The sequence below is a fragment of the Nycticebus coucang genome, chromosome 18 (assembly GCF_027406575.1).
Source record: "Nycticebus coucang isolate mNycCou1 chromosome 18, mNycCou1.pri, whole genome shotgun sequence".
Taxonomy (NCBI): domain Eukaryota; kingdom Metazoa; phylum Chordata; class Mammalia; order Primates; family Lorisidae; genus Nycticebus; species Nycticebus coucang.
The window spans coordinates 23,491,149-23,518,856 of NC_069797.1; the positions used below are offsets into that span (position 1 = coordinate 23,491,149).

General features: G+C 43.8%; 1 protein-coding gene across 1 annotated transcript; it reads right to left on the minus strand.

The window, feature by feature from the left end:
• Window positions 1–1,084: 1,084 nt before the first annotated feature.
• Window positions 1,085–27,463, minus strand: DHX33 (DEAH-box helicase 33). The gene is made up of 12 exons (XM_053569324.1): window positions 26,975–27,463; window positions 21,832–21,992; window positions 20,952–21,179; window positions 20,610–20,780; window positions 15,641–15,826; window positions 14,515–14,626; window positions 12,897–13,056; window positions 12,647–12,735; window positions 9,652–9,779; window positions 9,067–9,270; window positions 7,240–7,326; window positions 1,085–2,282 (listed from the first exon to the last, which is right to left on the minus strand). The coding sequence occupies exons 1-12, from the start codon at window positions 27,456–27,458 to the stop codon at window positions 1,974–1,976; spliced, it is 2,319 nt and encodes a 772-aa protein (XP_053425299.1). The 5' UTR covers window positions 27,459–27,463; the 3' UTR covers window positions 1,085–1,973.
• Window positions 27,464–27,708: the final 245 nt, after the last annotated feature.

The window sequence follows — 27,708 nt, forward strand, 5'->3', positions numbered from 1 at the left end:
ATTTGAAAGAATGTCTTAGACAGTTTGGTCCCCTGCTTATAAACTGATTGATCCTATAAGAAATGACAAAATACTGTACAGATGTGTTTGGACCAATTAAGCATAATAAAATGGTTGAATCTTGGCTTCTTCTAGGGCAATACTCTCTGGAGAAAGATTATCTGCTTTTGATAATTAAATGGCTATGAAGAACTATTAGTGTCTTTTCCCCTCTCAAAATATCAAAATAGGAGCTGGGTGCGGTGGCTCACACCTGTAATTCTAGCACTCTGGGAGGTCAAGGAGGGTGGAGCTCACGAATTTGAGACCAGCCTGAGCAAAAGCAAGACCCTGTCTCTACTAAAAATAGAAAAACTGAGGCAAGAGGATCGCTTGAACCCAAGAGTTGGAGGTTGCTGTGAGCTATGATGCCACAGCACTCTACCCAGGGCAATAGCTTGAGACTCTGTCTCCAAAAAAAAAAAAAAAAAATCAGAATAGGAAGAGACTGTGGAGATCCTCTCATTCCCTCTGACAAATGTAGAGAATGTTAGAGAGAAGCCTGTCAGTGAGGAAGTAGCAAAGCCAAACTGTCCCTAAGTCCCTACAAAAAAACGAAAAAAATCATAGAAAATCAATATGATGCAAAATATGAGAGATGTGGTGGTGGGAATGAACCAATGCTCTCTGGGCTCTCGCTGACCATGCACCTCTACCCTCCCACCCCCAAGAGTTCTGACCAGGGGCCCTGCGTGATGAGAAACAGCTAGAATGGAGCACAGAGTCATTCCTTATTCACATGATCACAGGTACTCAGTGAGAAAAATGACAATTGGGTATTTGGGAGCACACTAAAAGGTCAATTTTCCATGTCTATACTTGACACTATTCAGAAGGGACAAATCAACCTTTGCCCAAGAAACATGTCTCCTAAAAGCACTGACAGGGACATGTACAACAGAGGCAGGAAGGACCAAAAGACACCTCCGCTGAGCTCTGCTTAGAGACAGACATAGAGCAATAGGGATGACCATCCCAGAGGTAAGAAACAACAGCACCTCCCCCTCTGTAAACTCCTACCGGTGTCAGTTGCTTATGTTTTCCAATTTATTTATATATTATTTTTGAGACATAGTCCTACTCTGTTGCCCTGTGTAGAATGCTGTGGCATCAGAGCTCACAGCAACCTCAAATTTGGGGGCTTGAGCAATTCTTTTGCCTGAGCCTGAGTAGCTGGGTCTATAAGTGTGCACCACTATGCCCAGCTAGTTTTTCTATTTTTAGTAGAGACAGGTCTGGCCTTTGCTCAGGCTGGTCTTGAACTCCTGAGCTTGAGCAATCCACCTGCCTCGGCCTCCCAGAGTGCTAGCATCACAGGCATGAACCACACACTATTTTTTCCATTTTAAAGCTTCATACAGCTAGACATTAAAATAGAAACAAGGACAACAAACACCCAGGCTCTGCAACCTCTTATGCTCTCATTCTAGAAAAGTCCCCTCAGTCACAGAACTTGAAATTTTGTTGTACTTAATCCATGTCATGCAGAAAGCAGTAACAGTAAGCGTAATGGCTCACAGCTCACTATATGTCTGTCATGCACCAGAAATAGCTCTGGGTACTTTCTATTCACTTTCTCTAAACTTCATAACCCCAATCCTCTAAGCAATTATTATTATTATTATTATTCCCATGTGAGAAAACTGAGGCTCAGAAGTTAACTAAGTCACTCAAGGTCAGCCACGAGAAACCAGAAACATGATTTTAAAGTTTCCAGAATGTAAATCTACAAATCTATAAATGTACAAATATACAGTGTTTAAGCAAAGATGCTTTCAAACTCCTGGAAGTTGGGCATGTTTAGCTGCATTAAAAGCTGCTACTTCTCTAGGAGCCAACCTGGAAGTCTGCTATAAGGACAGCTGTGGGCCACGTTCCCAGGCACCAGTAATTTTGGCAGCATCCTCCTGGAACAGCTCAGTTTCTGGCAGTTCTCAGCTTCTGGCGGTTCTCAGCTTCCTCCTGAAGTACTCAGGGGCAGCCTCATACAGCCACTCAGCATCCACAACGCAGAGGTCCCGCATGTAGCACTTGTTGGTGTGAAGGAGCTCGGTGTATACTACACAGGCTGGCTTGCAGTGGAAAAGGACAGACGAGGGGTGGATGGCCACCGGCTGGTGGGTGTCCGTGGTGGCATAAGTACCATCTGGCTGAAGCTCAGCAGTGCTCATGAAGAGGCTGTGAGCCAGACAGCGGCGGATGCTCTCCATGTCTCCTCGGGATGACAAGATTGGCATTGACATCTGTTTCAGGAGAAAATGAGAAATGAAGAAGACCCCACACATAACTACTGCTCAGCACTGCATGGTGTATTGAAACAACTGGACCTGAAATGAAGCCTATACTGCAAGTCTAACAGAGTGGGTATGGACACTCAGAGGTGGTTGCCTCAGATGCCTTCAGGATCAACAGACCTAAAACAGGGAAACCACTATGCAGGAGCAGAAGGGCCAAGAGGGAGACATTCAGATAAGCCACAGGTAGGTTGGGTGACCCACTCCCATCCCCTAAAGATCCATCAAGACGTGCTAGTAAGGAAAGGCCCTTCCCTGCTGTGCTAGGACATCATCTCCTCACTCCAACTCATGTTACACAATGCTGCCAAATTTATCTTCCTAAGCACAACTCCAATCATCCTCATCCACTCAAAAACCTTCAACATCTCTATTGCTCCTGGCAAATAAAAAACCAACTTCTTGTGGTGAAGCCTTGAACAAGCCATGCTGATCCCGCCTTGCCTGTCTTTCTCTCATCCCTCTTCTTTAGACATCTTCCATAGTTAGCTGCCTTCTCTCCCCTAGCCCTGTATCACAACTTCTATCTGCGCCTTCACATTTGCTGCTTCTATTTTTTTTTGAGACAGAGTCTTACTATGTCACCCTTGGTAGAGTGCCGTCGCGTCACAGCTCACAGCAACCTCAAACTCTTGGGCTTAAGCGAGAATCTTGCCTCAGCCTCCCAAGTAGCTGGGACTGCAGGTCGCCACAATGCCCGGCTATTTTTTATTGCAGTTGTCATTGTTTAGCTGGCTGGGGCTGGGTTCAAATCCCCCACCCTCAGTGTATGTGGCTGGCACCATAACCACTGTGCTATGGGTTAGCCATGCTGCCCCTGTCCCTGCAAGGGAAATGTCAGTCATCAGTTGATGTTCTTGCTCTTACTGCCCTTGCTGAATGGTTTATACAACCTCACACCTCTTGACCAGTGCCTGACATGCAAAGAGAGGCACCCTTGGCCACTGAAAGGTCCTAAGTTCAGAATTAATAGAAAAGAACCATTTCTACTGTCAATCATTTAATTGAGTCATGAAGCCAATAGATAAACTGGCAGAAAAACCATTCATGTACAAGTGTTTGGTAAGATGCGTAAAATACAGACTACAACAGGCAACTAAGAGAAGAAATAGCTGGGCATGCTGGCTGATGCCTGTAATCCTAGCACTCTGGGAGCTGAGGTAGGTGAATCACCTAAGCTCACAGGTTCGAGACCAGCCTGAGCCAGAGAAACACCTCATCTCTAAAAATAGCCAGGTGTTATGGCAGGTGCCTGTAGTCCCAGTTACTTGGGAGGCTGAGGCAACATCGCTTAAGCCCAAGAGTTTTAGGTTGCTGTGAGCTATGATACCATGGCACTCTACGAAGGGCGACAAAGTAAGACTATGGCTCCAAAAAAAAACAAGGAGAAGAAATAGCTGTAGTGCTAACAATTGGCTGCTGCCATCGGACACAGGCCTGGGTACTGGCTACAATGTCTCCAGGAGCATGCACACAATCTGCACAGAGGGGGCCATCTTAGAGGACACTTTACACACACTTCTTGTTTTTTTTTTTTGTCGAGACAGAGTTCTACCCTATGCCCTGAGCAGAGGGCAATGGCATCGTAGCTCACTGCAACCTCAGACTCCGGCTGTGGGCATCCTGCTGCCTCAGCCTCCGAAGCTGCTGGGCTTACAGGTGCTCGCTGTGGTGCCCGGCTGGGTTTTTTCTATTTTTTTCCATGAGTCGGGGTCTCACTCTCGCTCAGACAAGCCTCGAACTCCTGAGCTCAAGCAATCCTCCCTCCTCAGCCTCCCACAGGGCTGGGATTACAGGCGTAATACACACACTTCTCTATAGCAGTGGTTTTCAACCTTCCTAATGCTGTGACCCTTTAATACAGTTCCTCATTTTGTGTTAACCCCCAACCTTAAAACTATTTTAGTTGCTCCTTCATAACTAAAATTCTGCTACTGTTATGAATTGTAATATAAATATCTAATATGTAGGATGTATTTAGACAACCTCTGTGAAAGGGCTGTTCGAACTCCAAAGGGGTCGCGACCCACAGGTTGAGAACCGCTGCTCTATGGAGTTGTTTATGGCAGCAAAAGCACAGACACTATCCCAGTGTGGAACAACAGAAGAACACTTACATAAACTACCCTTCTCCGATGTAAACATGGAGGTCATATGGTCATTAAACACCACGCAGGTCTCTAAATGTCATGTCCTCTAAGAGGGCATATAAGCTAAATGAAAACTTGCTGGTGGATACTTTGGCAATATCTATCACAATCTAAAGCCCCCGGCTGGGTGAAGTGGTTCACACATGTAATCCTAGTACTCTGGGAAGTGTGGGCAGGAGGATCACTTGAGCTCAGGAGTCTAAGACTAGCCTGATCAAGTGTAAAGCCATGTTTCTACTAAAAATAGAAAAAAAAAAAAACCCTAAAGACTGACTATCTATCTATCTATCTATCTATCTATCTATCTATCTATCTATCTATCTATCTATCTATCTATCTATCTAGAGGCCCCATCTAGAAATTCATACTATGTGCACCAGAGCACAAAGATAAATGTAGGAAAATAATTATACCACAATGCAAATGACCACTATTAGAGGCATTGTTAATACATTTAAGTGAATACTGTGATACTAAAATACTATTTAGTATTTAGTAAATACTAAAATAAAACAAAAACTTAAGCCTCCCAGCTGACTGAATGGACCCCCTCCTGACTAAGGGGATGACAGAAATATCCTAAAGCTGAGTTGCTAGCCATGAGAAGGGAAGTCAGATATGCCCCTCTCTCCCCTCTTAGAGATAGAGTTTGTAACTCATTAACAGGCCAAGTCAAAGCTTAAACCACCAGGTCCTCAATTTCCTTAACAGATCACCTGAGTTTGGGTATATATGTGGTGGCTAGTCTCTGATTAGCACACTTCCTTAATTTAAAAACGTTCCAAGCCTTAGAGAAAGCTTAATTTCTTCAACCAATTACAAATCAAAGAATCTTTAAATCCACCTATAACCTGTAAAATCCACCTGCCTTGGCTTCCCAGAGTGCTGGCCTCCTCACTCCCGCCCTAATCCCACTTCAAGATGTCCCACCTTTATGGGCCAAACCAATGTATGCTTTCTGTACTTTCCACTTTCCATACTGACTTATGACTTTACATGTAATTCCTGTTTCCCTGAAATGTATAAAACCAAACTGTAGGCCAGGTGTGGTGGCTCATGCCTGTAATCCTAGCACTCTGGGAGGCCAAGGTGGGTAGACTGCCTGAGCTCACAGGTTCAAGACCAGCCTGAGCAAGAGGGAGACCCCGTCTCTAAAAATAGCCAGGTGTTGTGGCAGGTGCCTACAGTCCCAGCTACGTGGGAGGCTGAGGCAAAAGAACCCGTTGAATCCAAGAGTTTGAAGTTGCTGTAAGCTATGAGGGCAACAAAGTGAGATTCTGTCTCAAACAAACAAACAAACAACAACAACAAAAAAACCTGTAACCCAATCACAGTAAGTCAACTTGCTCAAGGCTTCTTGGGCATGGCTCTGTGCTATGGTCCCCAAACTTGGCTCAGAATAAATCTCTTTAAATTCTTTTACAGAGTTTGGGTTACTTTCCATTGACAGTACAATGAAATGCTGAGAAGTCACTAAAAGGAAGGAGATATATATATGTGCAGTTACTGAAAGACAGCCTAGACACAGTAAATATTCAAGAAGTATACTATGAAAAAAAAAAGTGTATTACTTGAAAAAAGTATACTACTTGGAAAAAAGTTACAGAACATGTATGTTGTATTTGTTATAAAAGAAAAATTTGATATATTCATATGTATGAGTGTACATACACACAGAGACAAATTCTAGAAGAATCTACCCCAAAATGTTGGGGGTTTTTTGTTTGTTTGTTTTGAGACAGAGTCTCACTATGTCGCCCTTGGTAGAGTGCTGTAGCATCACAGCTCACAGCAACCTCAAACTTTTGGGCTCAAGTGATTCTCTTGCCTCAGCCTCCCAAGTAGCTGGAACTACAGGTGCCCGCCGCAATGCCCAGCTATTTTTTTGTTCTAGTTGTCATTGTTCTTTGGCAGGCCTGGGCTAGGATGGAACCCACCAGCCTTGGTGTTATGTGGCTGGCACCTTAACCGCTGAGCTATGGGCGCTGAGTCTCTACCCCAAAATGTTAACAGTGGTTATCTCTGGATGGGCAGGATTATGGGAAATTTAAAATTTCTGCATTACAAATCACAATTTTCTCCATTGTAACAGTATTTAATTACTATGCACTACTTTTGTGATGTGAAAAAATAAAGATAAATCCACTAAAAAAATCCTTAGAAAGAATTCCAGTAACACTGGAAGATGTAAAGTTTATAAAACTGAATATAAATTACACATACAATTTAGCTATATGAAAAATGCAATAAAAAACCAGACTATTAGAAAATAAACCAAAATACTGAGAAGTAAAACTGGGTAATTTTTATTTTCTTCCTTATTTGTGAAATTTTCTACTTTGAGAATTCTTTTTATAATCACTACCAATAAGCAATCTAAAATTTTTCACTAGATGGCTCGGTGCCCATAGCATATGGTTATGGTGCCAGCCACATACACTGAGGCTGGCGGGTTCACACCCAGCCCAGGCAGCTAAATAAACAATGACAAGTGCAACAAAAAAAATAGCTAGGCATTGTGGTGGGCACCTGTAGTCCCAGCTACTTGGGAGGCTGAGGCAAGAGAATCGCTTAAGCCCAAGATTTGGAGGTTGCTATGAGCTGTGATATAATATCACTCTACAGAGGTCGACACAGTGAAACTCTGTCTCCTTAAAAAACAAAATGAGTAAATAAAATAAGATAAAATAAAATAAAACTTTTCACTAGAAAAGTGACAGTTTAGTCACCCAAAGAACACCAGGAAGAGATAATACCTTTAAGCAGATGTCCCTCAGCTGTGCTCTGACTTCAGTGACTAGTGTCATATTCTTACTGTTGACAAAATTCTCTTTGCACCATTCCTGAATAGGAGAAAAAGAGATATTACAATCCTCTCATCTCTATAAAGAAAAAAAATATATAAAAACTTTAGAACAGTTGAATTCAGCGGAAAAACTTCAGGTGCCAAAACCCGTGAACTATAAAGAAAAATATTAATAATTTAAACTAAAGTAAAACTAAAAATTTCCTTATGTTAAGAGACCAAGAAAAAAAATAGATTGGAGTATTTGCATCACCACACCCAGTAAAGAATCAGTACCTCCAGAATACTAAAAAAGTCCTACAAATCATTAAGACCAAGAACCCACTAGAAAAATGGGCAAAGGTAAGAACAACTCCCAGAAGAGGAAATATAAAGGCCCAATGAACTTAGGTAAGGAATCGTAGTCTCTTGAGAAATCATGGCACTGTAGTTTAATAAACTGACATACTATTTTACATCCATCAACTTGGCAAAAATTAAAGTCATTTCAGCTAAGATGGTGGAAATGGAAACTCATAGTACCCTGAGGGATATAAAGAGATGTTGCCAACTTTGGGGAGCCACTTGTCAGCTGCATGAAGCCCTGGCAGGTCTACTCATAGGGACTGGCCTTAGAGAAATTCTGCCCCATGTGCACAAGGAAAACTACACAGGATGGTCACTGCAGCTCCAGGAAATAGAAAGAAGCTGCAAAAGGACAGGGTAAGAAAATACTTATATTTATAGTATATTATGTTGACAGATATGAAATATATTTTCACCCATGGAGAATGCACACCAACTTCAGGCCAGTACTTACAATATAGAAGAAAGGAATGAGAGACAGGCAGAACAGGGCTTTTATTATATCCACATCATTTAATTTCCTTAAAAATAAGTTGAAGCATACATATAGCAAAAATTGTATGCAGGGGTGTCCAACCTGCGGCCACATGCAGATTATTGGAGGACTATTTTGCTTATCTGTGATGCCAGATATTGCCACAGACCTTTTTTTATACTCATAAGCTATCATTAGGGTTTTTGTATTTAATGTGAGGCTCAACACAACTCTTATTCTTCCAATGTGCGGCAGAAAAGAAAGAAAGCTGGATACTCCTGGTTATAAGTACTAAAACTATGTGGTAGCTATTTTTTTTTTTTTTTTGAGACAGAGTCTCACTTTATAGCCCTTGGTAGAGTGCCATGGCGTCACAGCTCACAGCAACCTCCAAATCCTTGGGCTTAGGCGATTTTCTTGCCTCAGCCTCCCAAGTAGCTGGGACTACAGGCACCCGTCACAACACCCGGCTATTTTTTTTGTTGCAGTTTGGCCGGGGCTGGGTTTGAACCCGCCATCCTTGGTATATGGGGCTAGCGCCTTACCCACTGAGCCACAGGCACTTTCACTTTTTAAGTGAAAGTATGCACACTATGGCATGAGTAGTGATTTTATTACTAGAGGACAGAATATACTGCCGTTTTCCATCTTAGTTCAAGGAACTCAAATACCATAACAACAAAAACTACTAGTTAGGGATAGATGGGGAAAAAAAAATATCTGTGGCTAGGAAACTGCATCACCAAAGTTTTAGCTATTAAGTACGAGTTAAATACAAGGAGAACAAAGGCCGGAATGACATTTTTTCCATGGTGATCTCCCAGTATTCAGACATTTCTGAAATGACATCTGGCTTTCTTTTGGTAGCTTTTTAGGTGATTCAGCCAAAAAGGTAAAGTACATTTCAAATGCCTAAAAGCAGCAGGAATTATTTGAGAAGAACACAAGAAGGCTGACCTTATTTCCGCCTGTGTTTTTGAAGGTTCGATAGATGTTGAGCAGGGTAATGTGGTCTCCCTCGCTGGATATGAACTTCTTTCGGACACCCTGCACTTCCTCCCGCCGGGAAGGAGGGTTGTGGAGGACACTGTCCACGGACAGCAGGGAGACAATGGTCAGAATCTCCTCTGTACAGTGGAATTTGGGGGACAGGAGGATGGTCTGCAAATCAAAGTTACAAACTGTATAAACCCAGCTTTTCCCTAATTCCTGAACACAGTATTTCTGTATATTGCTTTTGGAGCTTCCCTCTAAGGAGTTTAAGGGCAACTGTTTCCAAAATAATGCCTATATACATTAATGTTACTTTGCTTTATTATAAAACAGATGAATACCTTCCCACAGGATTCCAAATTCCTTGTCACTTAATATGTCTTTGAATCCCACACAGAACATAAATCAGGGTTATATACAAAGAAGGGGCTGATAATTATTTAAGAGAAAAAGTGATATTAATCTAGAAGCACTGGGTTCAGTAGTCAACTTTGGGATTGCTAACCTGCAATGTACAGAAAAGGGACTGAGGAGAGGGTATCAATTTACTTTGGCAAATTTGGGTTCTAAAGGAAATGCTGCCATCTTTCTTCCAATTGGCGTCAGGGTAAGCTGGTCATCCTTATGTTCAAGAGCACCTAACAGGTCCAGTTGGGCAATGGCCGCCTGAATGTGATCTAAAGAAACAGAGGAGCCAAAAATCCAAAAAAAGGATGAAGTTACAGCTAGTTCAGTATTTCTAGGAGCTTTTCATAACTCTATTATCAAACATCAGCAAAGATCACAATCACCACTGCCCCTCAACATACTTGTCAAAGCTGTTAATGACATCACTGTGTTCATTTCAATTCCCCTTTAAAATGACCTATAATTTGGCAATGTCTAAGTAAATTTTGAATGAACATACTTTTTGACCCAGCAATGCTTAAAACACTTATAAATTTCATCTGCAGATACACTCATACTTTGTACAGAGACCACATCTCCAGAAGCAAATACATAACAATGGAAATACCAGTTTCCTCAGAGGCCACTGGGAGGCTAGGAGACAAGGGGTGAGAAAGATGCTATTTACTATTTGTATTTACTCTCTTATATTTTTAAAATTTTGAACCATGTAAATGCATTACCTACGAAAGAATAAAAAAGAATTTCTAAGGATGTAGTAAATACGTACATACTAGCAGGGAATGATTTATACAATATAAGTGAAAAAAGCAAGGTGGGCTCAGCACCTATAGCTCAGTGTTAGGGCTCTGGCCACATACATTGGGGCTTTCGGGTTCAAACCTGGCCCGGGCCTGCTAAATAACAATGACAACTACAATAACTACAACAACAACAAATATCTGGGCGTTGTGGCAGGCACCTGTAGTCCCAGCTACTTGGGTGACTGAGGCAAGAGAATTGCTTGAACCCAAAAGTTTGAGGTTGCTGTGAGCTATGGTGCCACAGCACTCTACTGGGGGTGACAAAGTGAGGCTCTGTTTAAAAAAAAAAAGAGAAAAATGGTGCTTTTCATTGCTTTTCTAAAGCAGTGTTTATCAATAGAAGATGGATAAATGCACTTTGGTTTATTCACAGAATGGAACAGCATTTAGTGGTGAAAAAGCTTCAACACAAATAAACCTTATAGAACATGTTGAATGATGAACGTTATTAAAGAATTAATACATAAATTGCAAACTAAAACAACAAATTCTTTAGGGATATATACACATATAGTAAAACCATAAAGAAAAATGAGGGAATTATAAACAAAAGGTGGAGGAGGGGTTACCGTAAGGGAGTGGGAAGGAGGTGAGGGCAGCCAGGGAGGGATCCCAGAAGCTTCAATGGCAGTGGTAATAGGTGCGCAGTGTTGATTTTATTAACTCTTATACCTTACATATGTTATTACTCTGTAGGGATTTAGCACTAAAAAGAAAAACTATCAAACACAGAACAGTGTACAAAGTGTGTTGTTGCTATTTGTGTTTAAAAAGAGATAAAGCCAGGCATGGTGGCTCACACCTGTAATCCTAGCACTCTGAGAGGCCGAGGCAGGTGGATTGCTTGAGCTCAGAAGATTGAAACCAGCCTGAGCAAGAGCAGGACCCTGTCTCTTAAAAAAAAAAAAAAAAAAGCTGGGCGGCACCTGTGGCTCAAGGAGTAGGGCACTGGCTCCGTACACTGTAGGTAGTGGGTTCAAACCTGACCCTGGCCAAAAACTGCAAAAAAAAGAAAAAAAAATAGCTGGACGTTGTGGTGGGTGCCTCTAGTCCTAGCTACTTAGGAGGCTGTGACAAGAGGATCTCTTGAGCCGAAGAATTTGAAGTTACTGTGTTATGATGCCATGGCACTCAACCCCAGCATTGAGACTCTGTCTCAAAAAAACAAAAAGAGACACTCACGTATGTACAAACTTTTCCAAACAAGACAACTAGAAAAATGGTCTCAGTATCTGCTCTATGGAAGGAAAACTATGAATCTAAAGATGGGACTCTTGCATACCCATCAATTGTTCGCTTTTTCTTTTTTTGTAGAGACAGAGTCTCACTTTACCGCCCTCAGTAGAGTGCCGTGGCATCACAAGGCTCACAGCAACCTCCAGCTCTTGGGCTTACACGATTCTCATGCCTCAGCCTCCCGAGTAGCTGGGACTATAGGCGCCCGCCTCAATGCCTGGCTATTTTTTTGTTGTTGTTGTTGTTACAGTTTGGCCTGGGCCGGGTTTGAACCCACCACCCTCGGTATATGGGACCGGTGCCCTACCCACTGAGCCACAGGCGCTGCCCTCTTTCTACTTTTTCTTAACCAATTATATTTCTTTAAAAGAAAAAAAAAAAAGAGGAAAATGATGTATTGATGAGTGGTCCTGATGCCAAAGATACTATCTTTAAGAATCCCAATTGTTGTTATCTTCCTTCATAGAGAGATTACTTTTTTTTGAGAGGGTCTTGCTCTATTGCCCAGGCTGGAGTACAGCAGACTGATCACAGTTCACTGCAGCCTTAAACTCCTGGCCACAAGGGATCCTCCCACTACAGTCTCCCAAAGTGATAGGATTACAGGTGTGAGCCACCATGCCCAGCAAGAGATTATTAATGAAGAGCAGGGACTGATCAAGTTCTAGATAAAAGCAAAGAAATTTGATTTTTGCAGCCTTTGCACTGATAAAATTTCATCAGGTTTCTGTAGCATCCCATGGAGCCGCCTCATGACCTTTGCTGGTTCCAGAGGGTAAGGAACCTGATTGTGATGATGCTAACAGCACAGAATCCAGCATTTCACAGCCAGGCGCCGTGGCATACACTAACTGTGCCTGTGAATAGCCACTGCACTCCAGCTTGGGCAACATTGTGAGACCCTGACTCTAAATAAACCTTGTCTCTAAGCAAACAAATCATTTTGTGATTTTGAGATGCTTCTCTGATAGCTAATATTGTTATCTATAAAATTATATAGACAAAAGGAGATAACTAAAATATAATTTTTTGGAAGAGTCCATTTGTTGTTGTTTATCTACTCATCTACCATACACTACACTGAGGATTCTGCTTACCTGGAGACGGTTTGGACATGAAGTCAAAGGTGAGCACATCTGGGACTTTCATTGCTAGGAGCTGAAGCATCACACTGGCCAAGTTACACCTAGGAAGAGTGAGAGATGAGGGCTGTTCACAATTACCTGGCCAGTGAGTCAGAGCCTCTCTGTGAGGAGAGAGAGTGAATCCTGCAGCTCTGGGCAAGCACAAACAGACAGGAAAGACATGGGAGCAAATGGCAGGCATGCAGAAGCCACTGGGGCCTACCTCTGGATCTCTGGCACGGTCGTCTTCTCAAACTTCTCAAACTCCTCCTCAGTATACAGTCGGTAGCAGATGCCACTGTCTTCTCTGCCAGCCCTCCCTGTGCGCTGCCAGGCTTGGGTCTTTGACACCCTCTGCACTGCTAACACCTCAAGACCACTGTCTGGAAGGAGAATGGCCCCCATTAGTGCTTTGCTTGTCACATAAACAAATTGTTTTTATAACGTTGACAAAAAGAAGCATTCTTCAGAACACCAGTGATTCTTTCTGCAATACAGGGGTCTAAAAAAACTTAAAGCTAAATTAGAAAGCACAAAACCAGGTTGCTCTGCACAGGGTTAGCCCTAGAGTGAAACAAGGCTTTGCAATGAGCCCTGTGTGAAATCTGTCAGAAAAACATCGAAAAAATCTCATGCATATACCAAGGGCCAGAAGAGTAGCATCAGTGGTTTGGGCTGAGATCACAGGATGGTCAACAACCCCAGTGTGCCTAGAACTGAGAGTTGCCCAGGATGCAGAACTTTCAGTGCTAAACCTGGGACAGCTTCCAGATGCTAGGACGGTTGCTCATACCGCTAATCAACAAATCAGACATTGAATGCCTCAAGTCATTCGTTTGCTTTATCTCCCCTCCCAGTTCTATTATAAAGCAAATATAATGGGATGTTTGTTTTCTAGGAATAAATGATACTCATTTCCTTTTTTTGAGACAGAGTCTCACTCTTTCGCCCTGAGTAGAGTACCGTGGTGTCATAGCTTACATCAACCTCAAACTCTTGTGCTCAAACGATCCTCCTGCCTCAGCCTCCCAGTAGCTGGGACTACAGGTGTGTGCCCCTATGCCTGTGTGTGCCCCTAGTTTTTCTATTTTTAGTAGAGACAGGTTCTCACTAACTCCTGGGCCCAGGCAATCCACCCATCTATCGGCACCCACCACAATGCCCGGCTATTTTTAGCGGTGGGGTCTCGCTCTTGCTCAGGCTACTCTCAAACCTGTGAGCTCAGGCAATCCACCCGCCTCGAGTGCTAAGATTACAAACAAGAGCCACTGCACCTGGCCATGGAATAATCATTTCATCAGCCTCAAATCCTCTGTGGAATAAAGCAAAGTATAAAACACACAAGTGAAAAGGACTGTGACTCAGCTTCCCACTGTACCTCCTTAGGAGACAGCTAGTATTTCACTTCCATCTCTCACTCCATCCCAGGGGAACTGGTTCATTCTAGGAAATTTGGGCACTCAAATCAGCCACACTGAAACACAATTTCTGATGACAGCCTTTGTTTGGGTCAGGCTGTCCCTGACCTCAGAGCCATCAGTCTGTGTAACTTCTGGTGTGTGTGGGGGGGTGGCTTCCAGATCTCTGCCCAGATCTCTGACCCTCTGTTCCCAAGTTTACTAAACCTGGGCTCTTCTTTCCTGCCTTGACTTCTCATCCATATAGCTGCCTCAAGACTCCTTTCTGGACTTAACTTGTGTACTGTCTCACCCATGGTGCCTGCCACCCAAATTTCACTTGGTCATAAATATGAAATGCTCACTTAGTGGACAACTGTGGGACTAGTGTCAGTGGTTGCTCGCTATACATATGAGAGACATTCATGAGCTACAAATTCTCACCAGGGTTATACTTCTTTGCTTTAACCATGCCAGTGTCAACTACATATTTTATTCCTGTAATGGTTATGGAGGTTTCAGCGATGTTGGTTGAAATGATCACTTTGCGATAGCCCTAAAGGGAGGAAGAAAACCAGACAGCTGTATGACACATGTATGATTCAGCAGTGTTAAAACATATTCTCACCATTAATTTCCAAGTTCACTCATGATCAAGAAAAGAAGATTCTATTATTAATGGCAGTCATTAACATTAATGGTGGGCCATTAACTGGGCAGGGGCAGAAAGAAAGCTGCAGTCCTAAAGATTAATTTCAGGTGATGAGATGCAGTGGAACAAACACAAAACTCAAAAACAAGCAAATATGGGTTGAAAACCCAGCCCTGCCAGTTACTTACTGAGTGCCCATATGGCAATTGTTACTTCCCTCTTGGGGCCTCAGTATCCCCATGGGGTCATAAGCTACCTTGCTGGTTCCCATAGGGATGAGAGACACTGTAAGCTTTAGTACAGTGCCAGCAGCCGAGGCCCACAATAACAGCACAATGGACAAATGTGGTTTATGTTGGCCCTCAGAACAGTCACCTGTTTACCTTTCAGCTTTTGCCTTTGCACCTCCCTCACCAGGCAACTTGGTAACTATTTCTCTGGGATGTTTTATTTTGTTTTTCCAAGAGATTAGGTTATTACTCTACCACCCAGCTGGCGCGCAGTAGCACAATCATAGTTCACCGCATCCTCAAGCTTCTGGGCTCCTGCCTCAGACTCTCGAGTACCTGGGACTGCAGGCATGTACCACCACTTCTTACTAATTCTATTTTTTTCTTGTAGAGACAGCATTTCACTATGTTGTGTAGGTTGGTCTTGAGCTATTGGCCTCAAATGACCTTCCCCATCTGAGCCTCCTGAGCCACTGGGATTACAGGTGTGAACCACTGAGCCCAACTGTTTCAGTTTTTAGCAAAGGAGAGCACTATATTCCAGCACCTTCTCATCTAGTTGATCTGGTATCTGAGCATCTCATCTCATATACCTTATCTGGAGCCTGGTGACAAGCACACAGGCCCCACTGGTGGGTCCTTCTGGGTGTCCAGGGATGGGACTGGATAGGAAAGATGGTGCACTCACCTTTGGGGCCCCTTGGAAGACACGGAGCTGCTGTGCATAGGGCAGAGAGGCATACAAAGGAAGGACCACCATTGAGGGGCAACCATCTGGAAGGTGCTTTGCAATGTCTCGGCAGGTCTTGTTCATTGCTTCAATCTCCTCCTGACCTGTCAGGAACACCAGGATGTCCTGAGAAGAAGGGGCTTCCTATGAGAAAGAAAGAGTGGGATTACTAGGAATTGATAGAAGTACAGGTTGCACAGAAAAATACAATGACCATTAATGATGCTTCCCAGAGTTATTTTTTGTAACTGTGGAGATAAAAGGAGTCTAAATGATATTGTCTCCCTGACACCCTGACAGCAAAGTATGAAACTATTAACATGTGTAAGTTAGCTAGCTAGGCTTAAAAAGCATTAAGGAAATTCTAAAGGAAAATCACTAGATTGCTTTTGTAATAAGAATACCATGAAAAGCACAATCAGAAAAGCAGATAAAATATGCATGAAGCATCCTTCCTTACATAGCATCTTGACAGATGAAGCTGACAAAACAGAAGGCTACCAGAAGTAGTCACTTCTACTAGAAAAGGGGCCTTTACTTAAAGCCATCAAAAGCATTCATACATTCAAAACAGTAACATATTAAAAAAAAGAAATACTATACTTGTATATCTGCTTAAGAACACCAAGGTTAACTGGGTTCTTCATCTTCAGAGGGAATAACATTCAAGAATTAAAGACATACCTATTTATCTGACTCTTCCTTGATGTCTGTTCAGATATATTAATCTGCTTGATGTAAAGTACTTGATGGCAAAATAATTTTTTAAAGTTTAATAATAATTATGTGTGTGTTTATATGTATATATGTAAAAATATATATATTTGTATGTTGGGATTTTGTTTTTAGCTCAGTATTAACAGGTCAAGTGATCAGAGATATATACAGACAGGACAAAATCTAAAAGTTAAAACTTCATTGGTGGGAGAATTTGTCAAAGCTATCATGTAACCTGAATGCACCAGCAGCCATCATTTGTAAAACATTCTCAAGTTTGCTTTATGACCTTTATGACTGACCTTTATTCTTCCCCAAATACTATCAAAATGATAGTAAAGGTCATTGTCCCAGAAAGACAAAGAGAATGGGCAATTGAGAGGGTTCAATCTGTTTTTAAAAGATGGGCTGAATGCTTTGGCTGGGTAGGGGAAACTACAAATAATGAGTCAATTTCCCTGGAGAAGCAAGAAAAGCTCAGAATTTGGGGGAGCAAGGTGTGTTGTGGGAGAGTGAATACCTGGGCTTTGGCTCAAAGTCTGAGTACGGTGAGATTAAATTCCCAGGTTCCTTCTATGCAATAAAGCCAGGAGGCTAGGAAGTCATGGGGTGCCATAATGGGCTTTACCACAAGAGAATGGCAAAGGGAAGACTCAATGTGACAGCTGCACAGAGGCCACACAGAACCCACCTGTTCCAACTGGAAGAGCAGCACAACAAACTAAGGGAAAAGATGGACTATGTTTGAACACAGAAAATATTTATTGAAATATGAGAGATGCTAACACATTTGGGGAAAAATTAGCCATAGCTACATGGGAAACTTACATAATAGTGTTATCTAAGAAATAAGGTATAGGGATGGTATACTGCTAGTAATGTATGATCATAATATTGTTAATATGACACTGTATTTAATTATTTATTTTGAAACAGAGTCTCACTCTGCTGCCCAGGCTAATGTCATGGATCAGCCTAGCTCATAGCAACTTCAAACTCCTTGGTTCAAGCGATCCTCCTGCCTCAGCCTCCTGAGTAGCTGTGACTATAGACACCTACCAAGATGCCTGGCTAATTTTTCTATTTTCAGTAGAGGCAGGGTCTCGTCTTGAACTCAAGTGATCCCCCTGCCTCGGTCTCCTAGATCGTGTGCTAGGGTTACAGCTGTGAGGCCCTGCAGCTGGTCATAACACTGGATTTTATTTATTTATTTATTTTTTGAGACAGAGTGTCATTATGTTGCCCTTGGTAGAGTGCTGTAGTGTCATAGCTCACAGCAACCTTAAACTCTTGGGCTTAAGCGATTCTCTTGCCTCAGCCTCCCAAGTAGCAGGGACTACAGGCACCCACCACAATGCCCAGCTATTTTTTTGTTGCAGTTGTCATTGTTGTTTAGCTGGCCTGGGCTGGGTTAGAACCCACCAGCCTCGGTGCATGTGGCCAGCGCCGTAACCACCGTGCTACGGGAGACGAGCCCCTAATACTGGATTTTAAACATATTGTGTGGTGCAAGTTGTAGTCCCAGCTACTCAAGAGGCCAGGGTGGGTGAATGGCTTGATTCCAAAAGATCAAGACCAGCCTAAGCAACACAGAGAGACCCCCAACTCGAAACAAACAAACAAACAATAAATATTGTAGGGCTGGGCCCAGTGGCTCACACCTGTAATCCTAGCACTCTGGGAGGCTGAGGTGGGTGGATTGCCCTTAGCTCACAGCTTCGAGACCAGCCTGAGCAAGAGCAAGACCCTGTCTCTAAAAAATAGGTAGGCAATGTGGCAGGTGCCTGTAGTCCCAGCTACTTGGGAGGCTGAGGCAAGAGAGTCTGAGGTTGCTGTGAGCTATGACACTATAGCACTCTATCAAAGGTGACAAAGTAAGACTCTGTCTCAAAAAAAAATAAATAAATAAATAAATTATGTGTATGTATATATATGTATGTAGATAGATAGAACTATGTCACAGAGGACAGAGGAAAGAGGGACTAGAAAGGGTCATTTCTAAATCTTCACCACTTATACTCAATGATACAGTATGTTAGACAATAAAAGAAATGAAGTGAGCAAAACAAAAAACATCCTCATCACCATGGTAAGAAATTATCATATAATGCCTGATATCGGTAACTCATGAAGTAGTGGTATAAGCAGGGTATTTTAGAAATATAAAAGTTAATACCCAGAGGAAACAGCTAAGGGATTGAAAGTAGGTACCCTAAAAAGCAGAATCTATGATGGGGAAGGGAAAGCAACTGCTATTCTTTTATTATAGCCTTTAATATTAACTACTTGACTTTTTAAAAATTTAAACTCCATATACATAACTTAGTTTAAAATAAAAATGGCCAAGCCTAGTGGCTCATGCCTCTAATTGCAGTATTTGGGAAGACAAGGCAGAAGGATAGGTTTAAAGGACAGGAGTTTGAGACCAACCTGGGCAATGTAGCAAGCAAGACCCTGTCTCTTAGCCAGATGTGGTGCCTCACACCTATAATCCTAGCACTCTAGGAAGCTGAGGCAAGTGGATTGGTTGAGCTCAGGAGTTCAAGACCAACCTGAGCAACAGCAAGATCTGGTCTCTGCTAAAAAAAGAAAGAAAAAAAAAAAAACTAGTCAGGTAACATGATAGGTGCCTGTAGTCCCAGCTACTGGGAAGGGTGAGACATGAGGATTGCTTGAGCCCCAGAGATTGAGGTTGCTATGAGCTATGATGATGCCATAGCACTCTACTCAGGATGACAGAGTGAAACTCTGTCTCAAAAAACAAAAACAGGCTCAGCACTCATGGCACAGTAGTTATAGCACCGGCCCACATACACTCAGGCTGGTGGGTTCACACCCAGCCCAGGCCAGCTAAATAATAACGACAACTGCAACAAGAAATAGCCAGACATAGTTCCAGCTACTCGGGAGGCTGAGGCAAGAGAATGGCATGAGCCCAAGAGTTTGAGGTTGCTGTGAGCTATGACACCACAGGGCAACATAGTGAGACTCTGTCTCAAAAACAAAAACAAAAAGGTTCAGCACCCGTAGCTCTACCAAGGGCGACACAGTGAGACTCTGTCTCAAAAACAAAAACAAAATGGTTCAGCACCCGTAGCTCAGTGGTTATGGCGCCGGCCACATACCCCTGGGCTGGCAGGTTCAAATCCCAGGCGCCTATAGTCCCAGCTACTTGGGAGCCTGAGGCAAGAAGGTTGATTAAGCCCAAGAATTTGAGGTTGCAGTGAGTTGTGACGCCACGGCACTCTACCCAGGGTGACACAGTGAGACTCTGTCTCAAAACAAAAACAAAGAAACCCCCGTCTCTAAAATTTTTTTTTAAAATTTAATTTTAAAAGTTTGTCTCTAGATTTTCTCAGAACATTAATTGGAAGGTAAAACCAGTCATATTTTATACAAATTAAACAAAAATGGAGTGATTCAGTCACTCAAATTTTTTAAGAAAATATTTAATAAAATGAGAAGTGATTTTGAAATATTTCCGATATAGTTTAGAAAAAAAGAAAAAATGCTAAGTTGCAACCCCTTATTGAGTCAATATCAACTTTTTTTTAATAAGATTGAAAATTTCAGTACATCACCTATAGTAAAAAAGAGGTAGCGTTTCAGAGACTTATTTCAGTTAAATATATCATGTACTGGTTGTAACATAAAACATGCTTCTTTCTGGGAATTATGATTTAAAAAGTTGGTAAGCCACTGTTCTAACATATGCAGGTTTTCTGGCTCAGCAGAGGATACATGCTGTTCAGAAAAGGATTATTTTTCTTTTCACAGAAAAGATAACATAAATAAAAGATAAAAAGCTGGACACAGGCTTGGCACCTATAGCTCAAGCGGCTAAGTCGCCAGCCACATACACCAGAGGTGGCAGGTTCAAACCCAGCCCGGGCCTGCCAAACAATGACAACTACAACGAAAAAAAAAAATAGCCAGGCACTGTGGTGGGCGCCTGTAGTCCCAGCTACTTGGGAGGCCCAGGCAAGAGAATCGTTTAAGCCCAGGAGCTGGAGGTTGCTGTGAGGGTGACAGCTTGAAGTTCTGTCTCAAAAAAAAAAAAATGCTGGATGCAATCAACAAAATCCTTATTCATCTTGCTGACACATCTCACAAAACTGTTTTATTTAGTAGCTTTACTTTTCAAGGCTGAATGCTCTCACTTCTAATTGCGAGTTAAAACAGCTTTTTGAATCTGTACCCAACTCCATACCTGGTGGATCTGGAAGACTGAAACAAGCGCTGCATGCAGGTAATCATGCTGAGGCTGTTTGGTATAAAAAACCTGGATTGGATGCTGCCGTCCCTCCAGGTAGAGGACAGGGGCGCCATTGAAATACTGAGAGAATAGGTCCACATCCATGGTAGCTGACATCACAATCACCTATGAAAGAGAACAAAGAGGAGGATGGGAAACAAGCATTAGGACAGCCTTTCTGTGTCCTTCCCAAGCCTCAAAAGTCAGTGACTGAGGCCCCCATTGTGGTTAGAAAGGGGAGAAGAAACACTATGAGGAAGCAACACAGGCCTATTTCCTTCAGTGTGCTGTACACACCTTGAGGGGCAGTTTCCCCAGTTCCTTTCGCTTCTTCTGTGCAGCTTTCACCACTCCAAAGAGCACATCTGTGTGAATAGTCCGTTCGTGGGCTTCATCCAAAATGACACAGCTGTACTTTCGAAGCAGGGAGTCCGAAATTGCTTCACGCAGAAGCATGCCATCTGTAAGAAACTTGATCCTGGTGTCTTCTGAGGTGACGTCATCAAAGCGCACTGTGTAGCCAACCTGTGGGAAGAAACGATTATTCATTCACAAAACACTTGTGGAGCGCACACTGTGGCCAGCACTGGAGTAGGCACTTACACTATCTGCAGTGAACATGACCAACACCAACCTGGTCCTAGCTGGGTACACAGACAATGGACATATTCTTTCAACTGCAATTATAGTAAGTATTACAAAGAATTTAAAATTAACCTCCTACTCAAGCTATATAATGGTTTCATGTAAAACTATGTACAGAAAAGATGTTCAGGATGTTTTTAAGTGAAATGAGTGCACACATAAAAACCCAAATCCGTAGTAGGCAGTTTTGAGGCTCATTCTCAATACTAACAATACCCACTAGAGTAATGTGTACAATTTTTCTAGAAAGATAGATAAAGAGATTTAACAGAGGGTAGTGAAGACTTAAAGATGTTCAAAGAAAACAACTAATTTACCTAGCTCAACAACAGATTTTAAAAACAAAGCACATGGGCCTGATCGCCTGTTTGAGCCTCTGATTCCTCAGGAAGTGGTAAGAATAATTAGAAGAACAGGCAAGAAAGATGCTCACTATGGGAAAAAAAGTCTTATTCAGAAAAATAAAAGGAAGGGGGCATAGTGGGAGAACGTTTAGTCAAAAGTACTGATAGTAAAGAAGGAAATCAGGTACCAGCTTCCCAAGTACAGTTCTCTTCTCATCTGAGACTCTAGTAGCAAGAGAGATGGCAGCCACCCGGCGAGGCTGGGTCACAGCAATGATGCCCTGGCGGCTGATCCCTCCTTCGTAGAGGTACTGAGGAATCTGAGTTGTTTTCCCTGAGCCAGTTTCCCCTAAGAAAGAAAAAAACAGTCTCATTGAAATGTCATGTGACACAGATTTCACCACATAGTTCAAAGTCAGAAGAAAAAGATAAAAGAAAATACTGTAACCTGGCTTATTGTACCCTCAATGAATCCCCAACAATAAAAAAAAAAAAAAAAAGAAAATACTGTGACCTGGAAAAGCCTCAGGAGAACGGGTGCTCGTGTACACCGCTGGTAGTGTTAATTGGTGTAGTTCCTCTGGAGGCCAAACTGTATTTTTAAAATCTTTAAAATGTGTATATCCTTTAACTCACACTTTTACTTGCAGAAATTGATTCTAAAGAAATAATTAAAGATATATACATAAAGATATAGCTTCAAACATGTTTTATTCAACTTTGCTCATGACAGAAAAAAATTGAAACAATATGAATATTCAACGGGAATCTGATACAGTTAAACAGTTAAATAGGGCAGGTGCAGTGGCTCACTCCTGCAATCCTAACACTCTGGGAGGCCAAGTCAGGAGGACTGTTGGAGGCCAGGAGTTCAAGACCAGCCTGAGGAAGACATCTCCCACCGAGGTCTCTGCAAAAAATAGAAAAACTAGCTGTTGTCCCATCTACTAAGAGGGCTCAGGCAGGAGGATCCCCTGAGCTTAGGAGTTGAAGGTTGCAGTGATGATGTCACCGCACCCTAGCCAGGGCAACAGAACAAGACTCTTGTCTTAACCAAAAAAAAAGAAAAAGAAAAATTAAATAAAATAAGACTGCTGGGGGCGGCGCCTGTGGCTCAGTGAGTAGGGCGCCGGCCCCATATGCCGAGGGTGGCAGGTTCAAACCCAGCCCCGGCCAAACTGCAACCAAAAAATAGCCGGGCGTTGTGGCGGGTGCCTGTAGTCCCAGCTGCTCGGGAGGCTGAGGCAAGAGAATCGCGTAAGCCTGAGAGTTAGAGGTTGCTGTGAGCCGTGTGACGCCACGGCACTCTACCCGAGGGCGGTACAGTGAGACTCTGTCTCTACAAAAAAAAAAAAAAAAAGACTGCTGGATGTAGATACCTCTACTCATGCAGTGCAGCCTTCATAAAGTCTTGGCCATGCCACAGCCTGCCGGTTTGTTCTAAATCCCCTGCCTTTGCCTGCTATTACCGAATACCTGCCCTCACAGGGACCACCTGGCAAACTACAGGATGAGTCAGGCCTCAAACTCACTCCCATGGGGGTGCTCAGGTGGCCCTCCTCTGGGGTCCTTGGTGCCTGCTTATCTCTCTCTTCTAGCACTGACCATCCTACATTGTACAGAAGTGTTTAATGTGTCTGTCCTCCTCCAATACCAGAAGCTCCTCGAGGGCATATAAGGTCTGAATGTCTCTCATGAATAGTTGAACATCCTGCATACAGTAAGCATCAGTAAATGTTATTTTCTATCCACTGTGTGCTCCCTTAGCAGTACCTAATTAGAACAAATACGCGGGCGGCGCCTGTGGCTCAATGAGTAGGGCGCTGGCCCCATATGCTGAGGGTGGCGGGTTCAAACCCAGCCCCGGCCAAACCGCAAGAACAAAAAAAAAAATAGCCGGGCGTTGTGGCGGGCGCCTGTAGTCCCAGCTGCTTGGGAGGCTGAGGCAAGAGAATTGCGTAAGCCCAAGAGTTAGAGGTTGCTGTGAGCCGTGTGACGCCACGGCACTCTACCAAGGGCGGTACAGTGAGACTCTGTCTCTACAAAAAAAAAAAAAAAAAAAAAAAAAAAGAACAAATACGCAATAAAGCTGTGCATTGTTCTCCCTTGCTATCACCACACCTTTCTGACCCCAGAGTCCTGCTGTCCCACTATTCATGCATTTTCTCTCCGTTCATCAGCACTCCCTACCCTGACTGCTCATCCTTCCTGACCCAGTCGAGAGTCGTAGACTAAGAATTTGATTATTCTGCAGTCTTCCTGCTGAATCCACCAAACCTGGATCAATGTCTCTGTCAATCTTTCATACTTTTTTTTTTTTTTGGCCGGGGCTGGGTTTGAACCCACCACCTCCGGCATATGGAACCGGCGCCCTACTCCTTGAGCCACAGGTGCCGCCAATCTTTCATACTTTTATGCCAAGGAACTGAGCATTGCTAAAGTAAAATACAAGTTGAGTACCCCTTATCTGAAATGCTTGTGACTGGAAATGTTCTGGATTTTTCTTTTTTTGAATTTTGGAATACTTGCATTATTCTTACTGGTCCAGCACCCCAAACCTGAAACATTTGAAATCCAAGATGCTCCAAAGTCCAAAACTTTTTGAGTGCCCAACATAATATTCAAAGGAAATGCTCACTGGACTATTTCAGATTTTATTGTATTTGTATTTATTTATTTTTTGAGACAGAGACTCATTATGTTGCCCTGGGTAGAGTGCCATGGCATCACAGCTCAAAGCAACCTCAAACTCCTTGGGCTTAAGCAATTTTCTTGCCTCAGCCTCCCAAGTAGCTGGGACTACAGGCACCTGCCACACGTCCAGCCATTTTTTTTTTTTTTTATTGTAGTTGTCATTGTTGTTTGGTAGGCCCAGGCTGGATTCGAACCCGCCAGCTCCAGTGTTTGTGGCTGACGCCCTAGCAGCTGAGCTACAGGCGATGAGCCCATTTCAGATTTTAGATTTTCAGATTTGGTTTGCTGAACTTGTAATTTGGCTGTATAGGGGCAAACCAGAGTTTGTAGTAGGGCCAAAATGCACCTAGGCACCAACACTTTCACTGATCTTTTTCTTTCTTTTTTTTTTTTACCAGCCTGTCCTCTGTCTCCATCCTCCCCAAGGCCCTATTTGAGGCCATGTGATTCCCATTCTCTTTTATTTTATTTTATTTTTTTTGTAGAGACAGAGTGTCACTGTACTGCCCTCAGGTAGAGTGCCGTGGCGTCACACGGCTCACAGCAACCTCTACTCTTGGGCTTACGCAATTCTCTTGCCTCAGCCTCCGGAGCAGCTGGGACTACAGGCGCCCAACACAACGCCCGGCTATTTTTTTGTTGTTGCAGTTTGGCCGGGGCTGGGTTTGAACCCGCCACCCTCGGCATATGGGGCCGGCGCCCTACTCACTGAGCCACAGGCGCCACCCTGTGATTCCCATTCTCAGAAGAGCTCCTGCACCTGTCGCACAGGAAAAGTGAGGTTCTCAAATGTGATCTTCTGCTTTTCCTACAAACTTTTCTGCAATCACATCATTCTTACCTTCTTTCTACAGACCCACAGCATCTTAGACAGGAGTACTACTCTTCCTGCCCAGCACTGCATCTAGCCCTTGTTGCCAAGTGCATCCCTCCCCCATGCTTCCTGATCTTTGCTGTTAGTTTGATTCTATCTTCAACCTCCCTCTGTACTGAGTTCTTCCCCTCAACTTTTGAATACAGGTGGCCCCCAACTTAAGTCTTTGACATTAAGATGGTGCAAAAGCAATACGCATTCAGTAGAAACTGTAGTTTGAGTACTCATACAGCCATTCTGTTTTTCACTTTCCACATAATATTCAATAAATTACGCGAAATAGTCAAGATTTTTTTATACAACAGGCAATGAGTTATGGCCCAACTGTAGGCAAATGTAAGTGTTCTGAGCACTTTTAAGGCAGGCCAGGCTACAATGTTCATTAGGTTAGTTGTATTAAATAAATTTTTGACATGATTTTTTTTTTTTTTTTGCAGCAGTCTCACTTTTTTACCCTCATTAGAGTGCAGTGTCGTCACAGCTCACAGCAACTTCAAACTCTTGGGCTCAAGCAATCCTCTTGCCTCAGCTTCCTGAATAGCTGGGACTACAGGTGCCCACCACAATGTTGGGCTATTTTTTTTCCTTTCAATTTTTAGTAGAGACGGGGGTCTCACTCTTGCTCAGTCTGGTCTTGAACTTATGAACTCAAGTAATCTGCCTGCCGTGGCCTTGTAAAGTGCTAAGATTATAGGCATGAGCCACTGCACTCGGCCCTGTGACATATTTTCTTTTCTTTTTTTTTTTTAAGAGACAAGAGTGTCACTTTGTCGCCCTCAGTAGAGTGCCGTAGCGTCACAGCTCACAGCAACCTCCAGTTCTTGGGATTAGGCGATTCTCTTGCCTCAGCCTTCCAAGTAGCTGATAACATGATATTTTCAACTTACTGTAATGGGTTTATTGGGACATAACCCCATGGTAACTTGGACGTTTCTCTCAGTTTCCCTCCTTTCTCTCAAAACAGAAGCCTGCTTGCAATGCCTTCATTCTTTCACCTCCTACTTTCTTTTCTGCCCAATAACAAATCAGACGTTACACCCACCACTCTGCTGAGAGTGTTCTCAATGGGATCCACAATCAACACCTCATATCCAAGTCCAGTGGACATCTTTTTTTTGGGGGGGAGGGGGCACATAGTCCACATATTATCGGACCTCCCTGTTGCATGTGCTCACTTCCTTTTAACAACTCTCTATTCCTTTGCCTACTAGCTCTCCTGGGACTCCTTTCCCTCTTTGGTGGCTCATTCTTCACTAGCTCCTCCTTACTTAAATGTGAAGGCTCAAAGGCCATTGAAATCAGTCCTTGCCCACAACGCTGCCTTTTTACATGCATCAGAAGCTACTATTTCCCACTCGAGGGATTGTTTCCAGTCTCCAGTCTCTCAGGCGGGCTCTGCCCTCAGCCTAGATTGCTTCACCTACTGCTTCCCACCCCTCAACGCACAGTCTAGGACCACGTCCCCAGCCGCCTCCCCGCAGACTAGGTCAAATCCACTCTTCTACCGAAAGTCCCCGGTAGGCCCCTTGACTCTTCCACACAGGAGGTGAACCTTTGCCTACACAAGTCGGTCACTCTCAGAGGGCTCTCAGCGCCTCCAGGGCAGGGCTGTGCACTCTGCTCCGATGCCCTTCTCTAGATGCGGCAGAAAAACATTCAGGTTTGTTGAAGGAATGAACGAAAGGGTGTGAGAGGCACTTAAGAAACAACTGTTCTCGAAAAGTCAGTAAAGCAAAGAAGGGCCCGCTGAAGCGGACACTCACCGATAAGGACAGCGCTGTCCAGGTTTCGGAGCTGGGCCAGCAGTTGGCCGCGCGCCTGGAAGATGGGCAGACTCCGGCGCTGCAGCTCCACGGCCTCAGGGTAGGGACTGACCGAGGGCTGAGCCAGTGGCGGCTGCTGCCTACGGCCTCCTCCTCCTTTGCCGCCGCTGCCCGGAGTCAGCAGCATCACCACTCGCCCCCTGGCAGGGAAGGACCCGGCGCGGCTCGGAGGCCCAGCGCCGGGCCGGAATCTCTTGGCCGGCGGGAAGCCCGCCTCCTCTGGCATGTCGGGAGGGCGCCGCGGCGGGGGGCGCGAGCTCCAGCCTCTCCGGCCCCTCGCGGGTGCGGACCGCTGGCGCGCTCCGCCCCTTCCTTGCCACGTGCTCGCGGCTTCAGGCGACCACCGACGACTGCGCGGCCGCCTGCAGCCTTTAGGGAAGGGACTGCAACTTCCAACATGCATTCGGGGTAGGAAGGCTTTCATTTCCTGGGGACGGAAAAGCAGGGTCCGATGTACAACCAGGAAAAGGGCCGGAGGTACAACTGCGGACGACGGCGTATGTGGTTCCGTAGCCTCGGAAGACGACGTTCGGCTCATTGATTCTTATGGCAGCACTACTTTTTTTTTGAGACAGTCTCACTTCATCGCCCTCGGTAGAGTGCTGTGGCGTCACAGCTCACAGCAACCATCAACTCTCTTGCCTCAGCCTCCTGAGTAGCTGGGGCTACAGACT